The sequence below is a fragment of the Puma concolor genome, chromosome D4 (genome assembly GCF_028749965.1).
Source record: "Puma concolor isolate L17-30 chromosome D4, mPumCon1.1.hap2, whole genome shotgun sequence".
Classification (NCBI taxonomy): domain Eukaryota; kingdom Metazoa; phylum Chordata; class Mammalia; order Carnivora; family Felidae; genus Puma; species Puma concolor.
The window spans coordinates 45397752-45413964 of NC_141679.1; the positions used below are offsets into that span (position 1 = coordinate 45397752).

General features: G+C 41.6%; 1 protein-coding gene across 2 annotated transcripts in view; it reads right to left on the reverse strand.

Moving 5' to 3' along the window:
• Positions 1-16213, reverse strand: part of MLLT3 (MLLT3 super elongation complex subunit) — a 288616-nt gene that overhangs the window by 12743 nt on the left and 259660 nt on the right. For both annotated transcript variants that reach the window (XM_086685391.1, XM_086685392.1), the window contains exons 6-8: positions 8682-8757; positions 6682-6811; positions 3959-4058 (exon numbers count right to left, since the gene is read on the reverse strand). In XM_086685391.1, the coding sequence (XP_086541517.1) occupies positions 3959-4058; positions 6682-6811; positions 8682-8757 (306 nt within the window). The remainder of the gene's footprint in view (positions 1-3958; positions 4059-6681; positions 6812-8681; positions 8758-16213) is intronic.

Genomic DNA, 16213 nt, shown 5'->3' on the forward strand with positions numbered 1-16213 from the left:
GAGACAATCTGCTGAGATTTCAGGCCAGAGAGAAAAACAGTGCCTGCGTGCTTGCCTAATGCACTAGAAAACTGAATTGTGTTCCTATCTTGTCCCACTCGGAGGGTAGGTAGGGGGGGCCAAGTCAGTCACTGCACTCCCGGGGTCAAAGTGACTAAGGGCTCTGTATTTGTAATGCAACTTTGCTCACTAGGTTTAGAGAGTTCTACCACCTTCTCTGCAGAGCAGAAAACAGAACATTCAGGGCACTTGAGTCCCACCCTACACATTCCGTAAGTGCGACAGCACAGAAGGCCAAACTACATTGAGATCCTAGTTTCTTTCTTCTGAAGCTTCAGTGGCAGGAACAAAAGCTCCGGGTGTCAGTGATCCGCCTCAAGTTACTGAGTGGCTGCCCGGAGAGGGCTCAGTTCATCTTCCTTCTTTGATCTCTCCCTGCTCCAAAATAAACAGCTTTGTCAAAACCTCATTCTCAGAGAGCTGAGCCAAGCTGAAGACAATTGTTTTATTTATGATCATTTCTTATCTTTAAGGAAACGACTCCAGAATATAAAAGTACACAGCACCTTGTCTTCCATGGGCTTATTTCAAACCAGTTTAACTAGATAGACTCTTTAATTTCTTTCAACATGCCTTGCAGGCGGATAGGTAATTTATGATATTCTGAATATTAACTTGGGTCCAATGGAGCACTTCCTTCCCTCAAGGCCCCTCTTCCCCACCCCCTTCTCCTCCATGCTTTCAGCCAAAAAGGATCTGGAATTTTGATTTTGTTTGAAACTCACACATATGGGAGGTTTGTAGTTAAACAAAACAAAACACCTCTGGTTAAAATGGCACAGCACTCACTATTATTGCCGACGAGGCTTTACTGAAGGAAACTGCCACCCAGACCGCCAAGAAGCACCGTTTCTACACATGGTGGTCCCAGAAAACCGAGCGAAGATCCTTAATCTGAGGATATGGCTTGAGAATCAGACTTTCAAGATTATTATTTTTTCTGCATCCCTTTGTGAGGACTGACAACTCAATTATTCAGCAGATGGATCCTCTTCTGATCGGTCTTTCATGTTAATGATCGCTAGCAGCTCGTAACAATACTCAGGTTAATTACTTGCTTTGTTGACATGTGGCTCTCTGTTCACTTTTTTTCAATAGTTAGAAAATGTTTGACTCAATTAGCACTTTCCCTTTTCCCTAGTCCCTGGAAGAACTGAGAACGGGTAAGGCAAACTCGGCTTTGCCTGGTAATTTATAGAAATGTGAAGACACACAGCAACGAGGGAAATTCACACTAAGAAGGCCTAACCGTGAAATGGAAGGTCTGTTTTCATCGATTTTATTTGATGGGAAGCTTCAAATTCTCATGCATACTTTCAAATGAAGACTGAAAACACATCCGAGGGTGAAATTTAGGGGACTTTTATATTTTTAAGAAATTCTTACTATTTCACTTCATCAGCATGGAGAATAAGATTAGCAATTTTTTAAGAAGTCCTACAACACGGACTTCAAAGGGATAACACCAAACCTGAACCAATGCAGGTGATTTGAGGGGTTAAGAAATCAATACTAAACGAAGTTTTAAAAACCTTTTCTTGTTCTCTCAGTTCCAAGAATGCTCTAAAGAGATTAGAGCTCTTGTGGTACGTGTATTTCTTACCCTAGACTAGCTCAAAGTGAAAGCATATGGACTTTCTTATTATGCTTATAGGTGCATGGAGGAAGTGACATATAACTGAGTATTCCTGACAGATTGATGATTCACATGTGTGAAGCTACATTTATCGAATAAACATATGCCAAGGAACCAGTGGTATGCTATCTAATTGGATAAAGTAATTTTTACCCTCACCAGATAGATGATACTATTCATTTTTCAGTCTCGTTTTGCTAGACAGGTTTAAAAAAAAAAAAAAAAAAAAAAAGTCTGACAAAGAATCCAAACCTTTCCCTGAAGCCCAGACTTGAGCCAAGTCAACTCAAGACTGCCCATCCAGGGAGTGTTCAAGGGCAGTTCTAAAGGCAAGATGGGGGGCTTCAGGAGGGACATACCTAATGCCCCTAACTCCCGACAGTGCCACTCTGGCTGCTCATGAGGGACCCTGGTTCTAATACACACACACACACACACACACACACACACACACCACTGGAAGCGGAAATCAGGGCTCCATAGGTTTAAATTCAATATGCAAATATAGTCAAAGTCCAAATTCTATTCTTTTGCCAGCTTATACTGAAGCACAAATTTACAAAAGAAACCCAAGTTATCTAGTTAGCCAGCCTAGGGCTCTTCCCAACTGATTGGTGATGATGGTTATGTGCTTTAGTCTTCACTTGTCCCTGAAGTGCTTGATGTGTGGTGGGGGCATGGCGGGCACTGGAGGTGGGGGGCACATGGGTGCGGGGAGGTAGGGTAGGGAGGAAGAATGTACTAACCCCTTGAAGAGCCAGTCTGTAACACAATGAGGCTGGGCTGGCATTCACATGTAGGCCACAAAGAAACTGCAGTTGAATGTTAACTGGTGAGGCAGGCAACACTGATATTATCCCCACTCCACAATGGAGGCTTTAAGTTGCGGGCAAACTTTATAAATGAGGTATTTTAATTTTTACGAGATCTTATGCTTTATGCAAAATTTAAAGAAAACATCGTCAGCTAAAGAATTGCCATTTTCCCCGTAAAGCAACGATCGCAAGTTCAAGGACAAGACCGTTTAAAATTGTAGGACACCTGTGAAAAAGAATAATCTCTGAAAAGCACAGTTCTTTTATTTTCAAGTTCATAATATTCATATGATAACTTGGATTAGGCAATTATTCTAGAGGTCACGGGGAATCTGCCTAGACAAACAGATAAGAATAGCTTACATAAATGAGTGTATCAACTCAATGCACTATGAGGCTTTTACAATATTCATGCTCCTTGAAATTAGTTTTAGTATTTAAAATATCCCAGTCTTAATCATTTGTTTGACAAAAGCTCTTCATCAGAACTTTCAAAGTTTTGCCTAGACCTTATCCAAATAACTATATTCTGAGTTGACTATTAAATTAATGTCTTCCTTTTGCTCAAGTTAGGACAATGATAATGACCATTATTTACTCTGCATTTTATTAACGATTTCTTATAATCCCAAAGGATGATCTTTCCTGGAGGAGCACACAGAGACACAGCACCTATACTAATAAAATCTACTCCCATCACCTAAAGTGCCAAGTAGGTCTGAGCATGACCTCTTGTTCTTCACAAATATATTATTTATCATCCTCCTCAGAAGCCAGCAAGGCAGGTAGTAACATCGCCATTTACAGATGAGGAAACAGAGGATGAAAGATTTAAAGTTGTAAATTACTGTCAATTAGTAAAACAAAGAACCAGGTTTTAAACTAGCTTCAACAGGTATAGTCTTTCTAATTCATTAAATTAGCCTACTTACTGCTGAGGAGGGGGAAGAACATACAGAAATCAGGAGCAGCACTTTCTGTCACCATCCCTACCAGCATCCCGTGTAATTAACCCATCCGAGGGAATACACTTTTCATGACAACAGAAGTTCTCTTTTACCCCAACTGTGTGTTTATTCCTAGGGTTGTAGATTCCCATTTATTTGATATCAAGAGGGAGGGTTTGTTTTGTTTTTGTTTTTTAATTAAGGGCTAAAACCTTTTCTGTGCTTTGGGGCACATGGGTGGCTTAATCAGTTAAACATCTGACTTTGGCTCAGGTCATGATCTCACAGTTTGTGGGTTCGAGCCCCGCGTCGGGCTCTGTGCTGACAGCCTGGAGCCTGCTTCTGATTTTGTGTCTCCCTCTCTCTCTGCCCCTCCCCTGCTCTGTCTCTCAAAAATAATAAATAAGCATTAAAAAATAAAAATAAAGTTTTGTGTACTTTGTAAAAATGATCACACCTAATTTTGCAGAGTCTTGAAGAACGCAAACCCAGCAATTTACCTGGTTGTTGTTGGTTTTTAATAAGGGTGGCGGGGGTTCGTGATGTAGGGGTGAAGAAGCCGAACTGCTTTCACTGTCGCTACCATCACTTAAGCTAACTCTGAAAAGAAACAAGTCACATGCATCAGTACAGACAGTTCTTAACACATCTATGGAAACAGGCGCAGAAAGCAAGGAATCCAAACGCTAAATCATTGAAAACTTGTTGTAACTCATACAACTGCTAACACATACTGGCGCTTCCTTTGTATTTGGAACCGTGTTGAGTGTTTTGCTGGCTATTTCTCATTTTAATGACCCTCATTTCGACAGATGAGGAAACAGACTTAGACTAGGTCACCCGCCGAGGGGCAAGAGGTAAAAGTGGTGGCCCTGGGATTCAGACCCAGGCAATAGAGCCCAAGGCTGCTGTTCAGCCACTATATTTTACGGGCCCCGTTGATCTCCCTGCTCCAACTCCACCCATCTACTACCATCGAGCATGTTACCCAAGCCTGCAGAAGGTCAGCCAAATCCGTTTGTAGGTTACTATCTTTCCTTCCGAACCCCTCCCCTCCCCCGCCACCTCTCTGAGACAGGTGAACACTTCACCAATACAGCGAAAGTATAGGCTGCGGGAGTAGAAACAGTGGCGAAGGAGAATATGTGTCAGTCACACAACAGCCCTGTGTGACTGACAGCTCAGGGGGACATCGAGGATGGGCTGTGTGAAGCCCAACGTGCTAGACCCACGCCAACTATTTCTACCGTGCGGTGATTCAAGGCTGGCCCTGGTTTTGAACACTGATACAACAATTCACTGGAAATCTACTTCAGCAAGACGAAAAGACAGTGTGTTTGGGATGCCTGTTTAAAGAACCCTAATATCTTTCAACAACCAAAGATGACAAAAATTCAACCCCTCCCCTGTTTTTCTCTTTTCAGAACAAAATAGAATTTTCTTCCAGCCAGAGTACGAGATATTTCTTTATTCTACACTGGTGTATGTATACCCTCTTTCTGAAATGCCCTTCAGAGTCTGCTCCCTCTCCTGGGCTATACAGTCACCTAATATAATATTCTTTTCAGAGACAGAAAATGCTCTAGAAATCAGGACAGTTTTTCTTTTGCTCTGAATAGGCAATCACATTCCAGCCCTGTAATATATTCAGATAGACGAGATACAAGATAGGAAATGAAAAGGATACACTGGGACATCCTTTTAGCAAAAACTGATGGAACTTGTTTTTCTTAACTAAATTACATTAATGAAGTGTTCAGTTGAAGCGCTGCTTTAAAATGCTTCTTGACTGAAGTGGTAAGGCTGAGTATTTAAGCTGATTAAACAGTGGGGACTTTACAAGTGCAGGGAAGACCAAATGTTACCCAGGCGCTGCTGTGCTAACAGCACATGGCAGGCGGGGGAAAGACGCGGATCTCTAACAACGTGCATGGCATCAGACAACATGCAAGCGTGTGGGATTTGACCTGCACGGACTCAGGGGAAGGAGTACCAAGGGGGTGAGCCTCCACAGTCACGGAACATCTAGATTTTCTAAATCACAATAACTGGAAATGGGCTCAATAGGTCACGTGTTTTTCATCAGGTAAATGTGAGAGCAGTCAGGGTTTGGGGCTGTTATAAAATATGCTCACGGCCACATTCTGGTCCTTTTTTAGGTCTTTCTGTCCTACCCTTTAGTTTACTTCTTGGCAGAGTAAAAAATTCTAAAGGGAAATGTTACAAAGCCAAGGCCATAAGGCTCCTTATTTTCTCCTATTCAAAAAAAACATAGATCGATGCGTTTGGGGGACAAGGTAGAGGAAGAGGTATTGAGGGTAAGTACTGAGTGGCCACACGGAAGAATCACCGAGAGGTCTGAGAGGGCATATACTCCAAGGAGCCCTTCTCCAAGGATGCTGAGGAAATACCAATTAGGAAACACATGATCTGTCCAGTTTGGGTTAAGATGGTATTCTTTTAAGGAATTTTAGGGCCTTTTACACAGTAATGGGTAATGGGAAAAGATTTAATGCGAAGTATTATAAATGTAATTGGATTTTAAGTTCAAGTAGATTCATATTTTTTCTACTCAAACACATTAAAGTAAGCATGCCTATTTGTTTTCCTCGTGATAAAGAAATAAAACCCTCAAGGCAATTTCAAGTTGACTATTAATTATAAGTGACATGAATTACCATCTTCTAATGTGGAATTATGCCTCACAGCATTAAAGCTACTTAAGGAACCTAATTGTCAGCACACTTAAAAGGAATTTATTTTCTGGAAAACACACACAGGTGATCCTAGTTTTAATTAGGTCACACACATAATTCACTGGAGCCAATTACATATTTCCAGCTACAAACAGCAAACATGTTTCCTTAAATTCTGAGACTATAGCAACGGATCTACTATGCACATTCTTCAAATGAGAACGGAGTTGACTTCAGCTGTCAGTCCTGCTACCTTGACGTATGCTTTCAAGAACAAGGACTCCTAATAGGATGTTTTCCCCATAGAATGTTTAGAGGAAAAACCTCTGCTCCCTGAGAAAAGGGATACAGAGTTCCCTGTAAAGGTGAATATAAGCACGCCAAGGGGACCCAACGGACACGAATGTGACCAGTTACCGCAGGCACGGGGTTTGGTGTTTCACACCTTTGCTGTGGTTCCACTGGGAAGGCTAGGGAACGGGCAGGCTTCCACCGCAGGGAGCTGCACCCCCTGGGAAGTCACTCACCTGCGGCTTCGGCTGCCTCCTCTATTTACAGGTCTCTCCATCTCGGAGTCATTGTCATTATCCTCTGCCTCATCTGATTCCTCCTCATTGTCATCCGAATGTAGATCTTTCATTATTGACCTTAAAGGACCTGAGGAATGACAGTAAACACAATCAATCACGTGACTTCAAGCACACTTAGTCATATTAGACACACAGGACTGCTCACCAGCACTGAACACTGGTCACAGAAAAACAAACAAACCCATTATTATATATACTTATACAATTTACAAAACAAATTTGGTAGTTTCGGGAATGTCATATCTAACCAAAACACTATTGTTTTCAGAACAGATGCCCCAGGATGTTCATCGGAAAATCTCTATTTCCTAGGAATGTGTTACTGTGTATTTTTTTCTCTAAGAAAAATTACATCTAAAAAGGAACAGAAAGGTCTATTAGTAAATTGAATGTTTTGTTAGGTTAATCCATGTATTGAAAAGTTGAGGCTAATAAATCACCATGGTTGTAACTTGTTCTTGGCAATGCAGCCTTTGTGTGGTAGTTTTTGATCTATTAAGGTTTAGCTGTTCCTTTTATTTCAAGGTCAATTTCAGGTCAAGCAAGCATTTCAGTCAAGTTCAGATTATAAAGTATTTCAATTCCATGGTGTAAGGTCCTATCTCTGATCTTCATATTGATCTTGGACACCAGGTCTTGGGCAAGCAACAATGTTGTGCAGCCAATTTTTATTTTGCTTAAGAAATTCCTGGCAAAATACCAGCATATATTTACATAAATAAAACCATGCAATAAATCAGATGCCCAGAAAATTCAAGAGAGTATCCAGCATAAGATGGGACAGAGAGAGAGAGAGAGAGAGAGAGAGAGAGAAAGCCATAACTAGTTTTATTCTAGAACAGGACATAACTGGGGGGGAAAAAAAAAAGGAAAAAAAAATTCAGATTCAGCATGGCTTATTTTCATTTGACTGCTCTAAATGTGATGAAAACAAGACCACTCTCTTTAATGTTAAAGAAGACACTGTGGAGGCAATCAAGAAAGTGAGAGAGGCATTTTTATTCTGGATTAGGCGAGTCCTAAAGTCTAATCTATGACATAAATATCTCAGCTATCACTAAGTCAGTTCTAAAATAAGCGTTGATTCTTCGCAATCTCACACTCTGCAAAACCCAAATGTCTCTGCTTTTGTAGTGGGCTTATATCTTTGGAAGTGAGCGTAACAAGAAATTTGAATAGCCAAAATGGTCAGTGTCTTTTTTTTTTTTCCTGGAAGCTTAGCCTTAGCCCAAATACATACAACAGTTTAATCCTTTTCAAAACACAGAAGACCATCAGGAATTGAGTATGGTCAATGAGAAAGGGAAAGTGCAACATGATGCTCAAAACCAAATTATTCCTTGATACGATCTCACGTTTCATGTTTAAAAAAAAAAAAAGGAGACCTTATTTGAAGATTTCCACACACGGAAATGTGTAAAATACACATTTGGTTAATGTTCTGGTTTAAACGTGTTAGATTTCTTTACATTTAAATCTCTTTATTTTAAAGTTCAACTAGAGGGAAAATATGTTTTAAAGACAGCAAATTAACACTTGCCAAAGAAAACAGGTCTATTAATCTGTAGAAGAAATAAACAAATAAAATGAAAGACATCCAGGAGGGAGAGTAAAAACCTATTTCTCTATGTCGCAGCCTCTCAACTCCAGCTTTTGCTATTGTATTTCCTTGGGGAGCTCCCTGGAATGGGCTAGGTCTATAATCCTTTTGTAAAATGGGACTCTGAAAGCAGGGACTGGAAAAGGGGGAATTTCTAGAGGCCGGCCTCATACATCAGAACAATACTCCAGTTCATTCCTAGGGGAAATAAATACAACTGCATAAAAGCCAAGTTATCATTCAAATAATAAAACAGTAGAAAATAAGGCCATAAATCAACTCATTAAGATGTTTTATGAGAAAAACGTCTCCCAGTTTGCCTGGGAGATACTGATACCTTGTTGCCTTGTCTGGGATGGTGTGAAGCTGGAGCTGGAACTGGAGCTGGAACTGGCAGGACTGGGCTGTTCAGACTTGAAAGAAGAAGAGAAAGCCACAATCAATACATTTGGCGGGGGGGGGGGGGGGGGGGGGGCGCATCACACATCCAAAATTAAAAACAACATTGTTGCCCCCAAATATTCTGCTCTTCAAAAACGGTCTGGCACTGCGTAAGAACAATGGCAACACAATGCATTCGGCCAAAAGCGGTGACACAGGAGAGTCACGCTGTCCTCTGTGTTTTGTCCGCCATATTTTTACTAGACGCAGAAACAAGTATACAAATTCAAGGATGATGAGACAAACACCTGGGTGCTACATGAGGGAAGAACCTGGCTTTGATTTCACGCCCGTGTTTACTGCTATCCAAATCTCCTTCTAAAAGATTACCTTGATTGCCCTTTCTGCAATGTTTGATGGACTCGACCGGTTAAAACATAGTGGTAATGAGGCCAAGGTCACTGGTTCAATCACATTATGAGCCAGTTAATTTCACTCTGGTCCAAGGCCATGACCCAACCCTAACCCCATTCATCCACAGTTTGCAAATAGAGGTAATGTTCACAAGGAGATCTGGCCAAGTCTCACAAATGAGTCATGGGGAAATGTTGCCACCACTTAAAAAAACAAAATTAAAAACAAAAAGCACCCTTTAGTTCCACAGCCTACAGATGCAGGGAGAAAGCATCATACACGTGTCCCACTCCTTCACCATGGACTCTCCTCATCCTCTAATACCCAGGACAAATGCCACTCCCTCCCTGGCCTGTCCAACTCACAGGTGTCTTCCTTTTCCAAACCCACTGAAAACGTGGCTCTCATCTGTTTGCTTCTGTGATACGCTGCAGTGTCGTGCGACCTGTGATGCATGTGTCTTTTCCCTCCAGCAGACTGCGGGGACTTGAAAAGGCAGGGGTGCGGGGGTCTCTCTGGTGCTTCTTGTTATCACCTCATACTTAGCATCAAGCACTGCATACAGCAGGCACTCTGTATCTGTGACTGAAGGCAGAGCATCAGGCCCTCTGTTCCACCATCTGCCACTTTCTAGAAGGCTTTGCAGTAGGTAAAAACGGGAAGAGCAAATGCATGGACAGAACAGTGCAAAGAATTTGATCATACCATCAACACAGTCGAATTTTACGGATTTAGGCCAAATTTAACATAACTTACTGTTGGTACATTTGGCTGCAAGAGTGGGCTATTTCCACCCACTTTCTAATGTGCTCACAGCCTCACCTACACACTCATGTTATCCGAGAAAAACATGAGGTCTTTCCATGTACAGGACCTATCTTTCTACGTTGCTCAGGGGGCGCCCGAGTTATCAGGGCCACGTGGAAGACAAACTAAGAGCACCAACGGAAGCCGCTCCATGAGGAGAACCTCAGTCCCGTCGATAATGCGGTTTTCTCACCACTGACTGTTTCATCTCCCTGCCCCCCACCGACTCCCAACCCCCTCCTCCTCCCCCCGGCAACAGCGAGATCCAGACTCAGACACAAGGAAGCACTTTCAGGCCTTCCAAATGCACACTTCACGTCCTCGGGCTGGATGGGAAAACAGGTGTCAGCAGTTTACCACTCATCCCGCAGGAAAAGAGCCAGACAGGATCTCTAATGAGCAGCAGGCGGCCACCAACCCTTCACCGCTGCAAGAGGTACCGGAGACGTGCCGCACGATGTCCTCCATGCTGCTGTCTGTGGCCCACACACAAGAGGTGGTTCACGAGCACAAACGCCTGTGTGAGGCGCTCTTCGTGTCTGCTGAGTGGCGCGTCCACTGTCGAGCCACAAAGGTGAGCTGCCCACCACACGGGCGTTGGGCTAGCAGTCGTGTGCAATGCCCAGCTGCAAAACATTTCCCCTGGGCGCCGTGGAGCACTCCTTTTCCTCTCCAGGGCGCTCTTTTCAGCCATGAAAAGTGTCTGCAAATGGTATTCTTTTGAGAGCCCTGGAAACCATGTGGGAGCCAAAAAGGAGGTTTCCTTACAAGTGGAGTGGAGGGAGCTCTAGGTCCCTCTCCTGCGGGACCAGTCTTGTTGCACTGGACTCAAAGGAGCCGTTCTGCCGGAGCTATTTGCTGAGAGTGACATTAATGGGGCAAGCAAGAGGGGATGGCGGTCATCTCTCCAACCACCCCCTGCCAAACTTGATCCATCTGCCTCAAGCATCATGCCAGGGCCAGAACCAAACCTGCAGGCAGCCTTCTTTTAGCTTCTTAACCACAAACAAGGTTAATAATTCCACAGTTACCAGCAGAAAATCGACCAAGAGTAAAGAACAGAATACAACAGGAGAAAAAGGCTTTCGTTCAATGTTTGTCATTAACACCACGCCTGATCCGCAAAGGATTTAAGGGCGATAGTGCTTAATTCACTGCAAATATGAACACAGAAAGTTTAAAGCAACAGAGGTGAATGGAAAAGGATACAATGTTGAATGCTGGACAGCAGATTTCAATGTCCTGGGAGCTTTTTGTAACCAGAACAGGGATTTGTGGTTTGGGAGCCAAGGAGACCCCTTGGGATGATCAAAGACCGTGAGTCTCCCACTTTCATGGGCATTAGAATTACCCGAAGGACTTGTTAAAACACAGACAGCTGGGTCCGACTCCAGAGTTTCTGAGTCAATAATTCTGGGATAGGGATGAGAACCTGGATTCCATAAAAGTTCCCAGGTGACGCAGCTGCTGTTCTGGGGACCAACCCGACTTCTAAGAACCAGTGATCAAGGATCCAGAGATTCATAGCCATGGATATTCATCAGAATCAGTTGGGGGGGATTCTATACATACGGAAATTTTGACTCAATGGGTTTGGTGTGGCGGGTCGGGGCATATTTATATTGTAAAAGCTCAACAAACAGTATTAATGAAAATTCCAAGCAGAACACCACTGATACTAGGTTAATCATTTCTTTCCTTCTAAATGCAAACGCACGTTTTGGAAAGAATCTTAAATTTATGAAAGCGGAAGAGAAAAAGCATCATGAGATAAAATAGAAACTGATTGATGTTTCTAGAAGTAGCATCCTTGCCTTCTCATCAAAGTGTTTTGCAAGAAAAGCACCCTGAAAAAAATGCAGTTACCACTCAATAAAGACACTTACGAAGCTGTACAAAAATCACGTCATAGTGGATGGGCCTTAAACTTACCTAACCAGACCACAGCAGAATTCGACTCAATGTTAACTGCTCAAAAAGCTATTCTCCTATTAGATGGGGCTGACACAGTCTTACAGTTTATCACATCCAACAAGCAACAACAAAAAAGCGTTGCTCACTTTAAGTCTGTATTTTATTTGAAAATAAAATCAGATTTACTCTCCAAAAACACAAATCAAGGATGACTTTATAAATGAGGAAAGGTTGTTTTTTTTTTTTTTTTAAAAACTGTTCACCATAAAGAGAGCTAGATTAAGATCTTTACAGACCCCAAGGACTGAAAAGATCATTGCTTCCTCTTGTCCCCTCCTTACATGTATATGTGCCAAAACCTAAGTGTAAGGGAACCTCAGTGAGGTTCTGATTATTTCCATTACTAATTGGATACTTGTTTTTGAAATATCGGGGCGCCTGGGTGGCGCAGTCGGTTAAGCGTCCGACTTCAGCCAGGTCACGATCTCGTGGTCCGTGAGTTCGAGCCCCGCGTCAGACTCTGGGCTGATGGCTCAGAGCCTGGAGCCTGTTTCCGATTCTGTGTCTCCCTCTCTCTCTGCCCCTCCCCCGTTCATGCTCTGTCTCTCTCTGTCCCAAAAATAAATAAATAAATAAATAAACGTTGAAAAAAAAATGAAATATCAAAATCTGCCCCACCAAAAAAAGTTTCGGCCTCTTCCTGTTTAGGCCCAAAGGACACATGCTTAACTGACCTCCTAAGTTCTCAAACACTAGACATGAAGCTTAAACAGTGTGTTCCACAGGGACCGAAGCCTGGGCTTAAGCACCTCAAGTTCTATGACACTCATTATCATCAAGCATTCACTGAGTGTTAAACTTGGGAATCTTTCTCTCACCTTGCCTGCTCAAGCCTTTCCCAATATCTAATAAAAACCTGACTTTATTCGGATAAAAAACAATCATCTCAATTTCTACTGCTTCAGCATTAAGGTCCTCAGAGAGCAAGGGCACTGAACCTCAGGTGGAAGTGATAATGTTAAATTGTGCAATGGAATCAAAATCCCTAGCCCACTACTGTTACAGGGTACCTCATCAACATCCGGTTGCTACCGTTACTTACAATAGACCCCATAGTCCTCTTTTGCCTAAAACAAGATCTATCTTTACTACCAAAACAACGGGCCTACCAAGATTTGCAATGGAATCTTCAACATTAAATGGCTATGCGAAATCATTTTATAATGGATTTTCTATGGAGGATTATTTTTGTTCAAGACGAGTAAGAAAAACCACATGTTTACAACTCTTACGAGTTAAGTGCTTCAGAAGAGAACACCTGTCAAGGCAGGTCACGCGAGAGGGCTTGTAAATCAGGCATTGTTTCTTACGCTGGGAGCAAGGCTTCCTCCTTAGGTGATCAGAAGGCAGAAGAGGCCATCTTTTCTCAGAGGCCACTGTATTTCTGAACAGAATTTCAACTTGATCTTTAAAGCAATCAAAATAAAGAAAAAAGGGGGAGAATAATATATGCCTTTTTTTTCTTCAGCAGAAAGGGAGAGAATATAACTAGTTAAACAGAAATGATTTTAGATACATTGCTACTTGTTTTCCACAAAATTTGTGCCTTGCTGAGTAAAAGAAAACATAGAGCCTGCAATAAAAATGATCTTTTTTGCACAAATATCCAGAAAGACTGTGTCAAGGGTGAGTGCTAAACAAAGAAATCACAAATGTAATACACTTTATTTATATCTCTATCAACTTTTGTGACTAGAGTACTAGGTTCTTGTCAGTTTAGTGCTTCCTTCACTAAAAATTAATAATCATCTGACACTTTTTTTCCTCAGCATATAATACCATTTAAATTTTTTTTTATGTTTATTTTTGAGAGAGAGAGAGATACAGAGAGCAAGTAGGGGAGGGGCAAAGAGAGAGAGAGAGAGAGGGAGACATAGAATCTGAAGCAGGCTCTAGGCTCTGAGCTGTAAGCACAGAGCCCGATGCAGGGCTCGAACCCACACACAAACCATAAGACCATGACCTGAGCCAAAGTTGGTTGCTTAACCGACTGAGCCACCCCGGCGCCCCAGCATATAATATCATTTAAAACACTAACTCATTTATGATGGATGTTAACTGAACTCACAGTGGCAATCATTTCACAATATATCCACGTATCAAATGATTACATTATATGCCTTAAACTAATACAATTTTATATGTCAACTGTATCTTGATATAACTGAAAAAAAAATAAGACTACCTCATTTAGTCTCTCTTCTATAAGAAACTGAAGATAATCCAACTCAGCTTTCAAATATACACTTAATTCATTTTTAAAGAAAAATGACATATCCATTTTAAACAATTACGGGAAATGTTCATCATAGGAGTGTAGTCTCTTACCAAATTCCCATTGATAGGTAATATATTGTGATAGGTATGTCAAAAGGTAAGCTTGCAGGCAAGCAAAGAACTAAGTATTAAAAAGTTGTGAAATAACACGGATTAAGTTAATCTGACAAGAATGATGCAAGAATTATCAAAAGGGCAGACATGAGAACTTTTATTTTCATTTGATTTTACACTAATAACCGCTTCAAAATAAACATGCTAAAAGAACAAAACTTTACTATATAGAAAGATAATATATCTTTGTGTCACTCTATCTATCGTATTATTTCCTTTGCTTGACCATTAGAAAGGCAAGTGTTACGGACTGAATGTGTTCTGCTAAAATTCATATGTTAAAGGCCTAAACCCCCACAGGATGGTATTTGGAGATGAGGCGTTTGGGAGGTAATTAGGGTAATTTGGGAGGTCATGAGGGTGGGGCTTTCATGATAGGATTAGCGCCCTTATTTAGAAGAGACACCAAGAGCTCTCCTGCCGAGCATGTGAAGACACAGTGAGACGGAGCTGCAAGAAAAAAACCCTCACAGGGGAACCAAATCAGGCAGCACTTTGAACTTGGCCTTCCCAGCCTCGAGAACATAGGAAATCTGTTATGTAAGCCACCTACTCTGTGGTATTTTGTTACAGCAGCCCAAGCTGATTAAGACAAAAGGGCATATTTTTTATCCCCACTTTACTGATGGTGAAACCAAAGCACAGTAAGATTAAGCAGCCAGTAGGTAACAGTCAGGAGGGTTAGCATCCAAGTTTTCTGACTTCTAATCCAGTTCTCTTTCCACTTACACCTTGAAAAAGCAGAATTAATTTTTTTTTAATAATTAAAATAGCTAATATTTATTGAGAGCTTATCAAATCTGCAGGAAGAAAAATCAAACACTGAGAAAAGATGGATGAACACAATTGTTTAGCACTCAATTCCAGTTGAGTAAAGCAGAATTAATTTAAAGCAGTGTTCTGAACACACGAACACCCTGTGATAACACTAGTCAGGGAACAGAGTTTTCTATGTCACTGTTGAAGCTGCACTGAATATCCTTCTGTCCATGAGGGACTTCTTGTGATCGGTACCCAAAACAAACCAGTGATAAAACCCTGCATCCCTGAGTCTGAATGTGCCTGTGTCAATTGCTTCTCACACTTGTCCAATCAACACTACAACAGATCCTGGCTACTCCCCTCACCAGTTCAGTAAGTTTTGCTTAAAACAGCAAGGAGTTTTCTCTTAGAATGGCCCTGATCCTCTTGACATTGGTACTGACCAAGAAGACTGACATCAGGCGACACGCTACGATCCTTTATTTTATTTACCTTCTAAAGTGATCTACTCTTGTTATTCAGCTCTTCTATACAATCCATACATAACCCTCGGAAAAAAAATAGATGTAATGTTTTAAATAATCTGTCAACAGGTCTTTCTTTGAAAACAAAGAGAAAGTGGGGAAAGGACACCGGAATAGGAAGCTACAACTTTTATTGCTTAACAGTTACTCAAGCCTGTGACCAAAGGGTTGGCAAACCCTCTCCATTTGCAGGTATTATGACAAATGAAATGAACTTGATGTTAAATTGTAGGTGTATTTAGCCTGTGGGGCCCTTACATTTTCAAAAGCTATTGTCATGCCTGTCATTTTCTGGTAAAAGAGCAAGATCCTAAGAACTGCCCTCTCTCCTGTTAGCAAACCAGAAGCCTTATTTCTGTTACATATCCCACTTACGGACAAAATCATCCTGGAAGCCCAGATAATTGGCTTTATATTGTGGTGCCTCTGTTTTGAGCATTTGCCGCCTTCTTCCTTATTACTGTCACCTTCACTGTTATTATTAAATGCTGTCATCATTTGTGCCCATCACCCCCAGTGTGAGAACACAGAATCCCATTAGGAAACGAAATGGCCTTGGGGAACAAGGGCCTATAAATCTTTCCACGAGACCCTTTTCCACACTTAGGAATGGCTA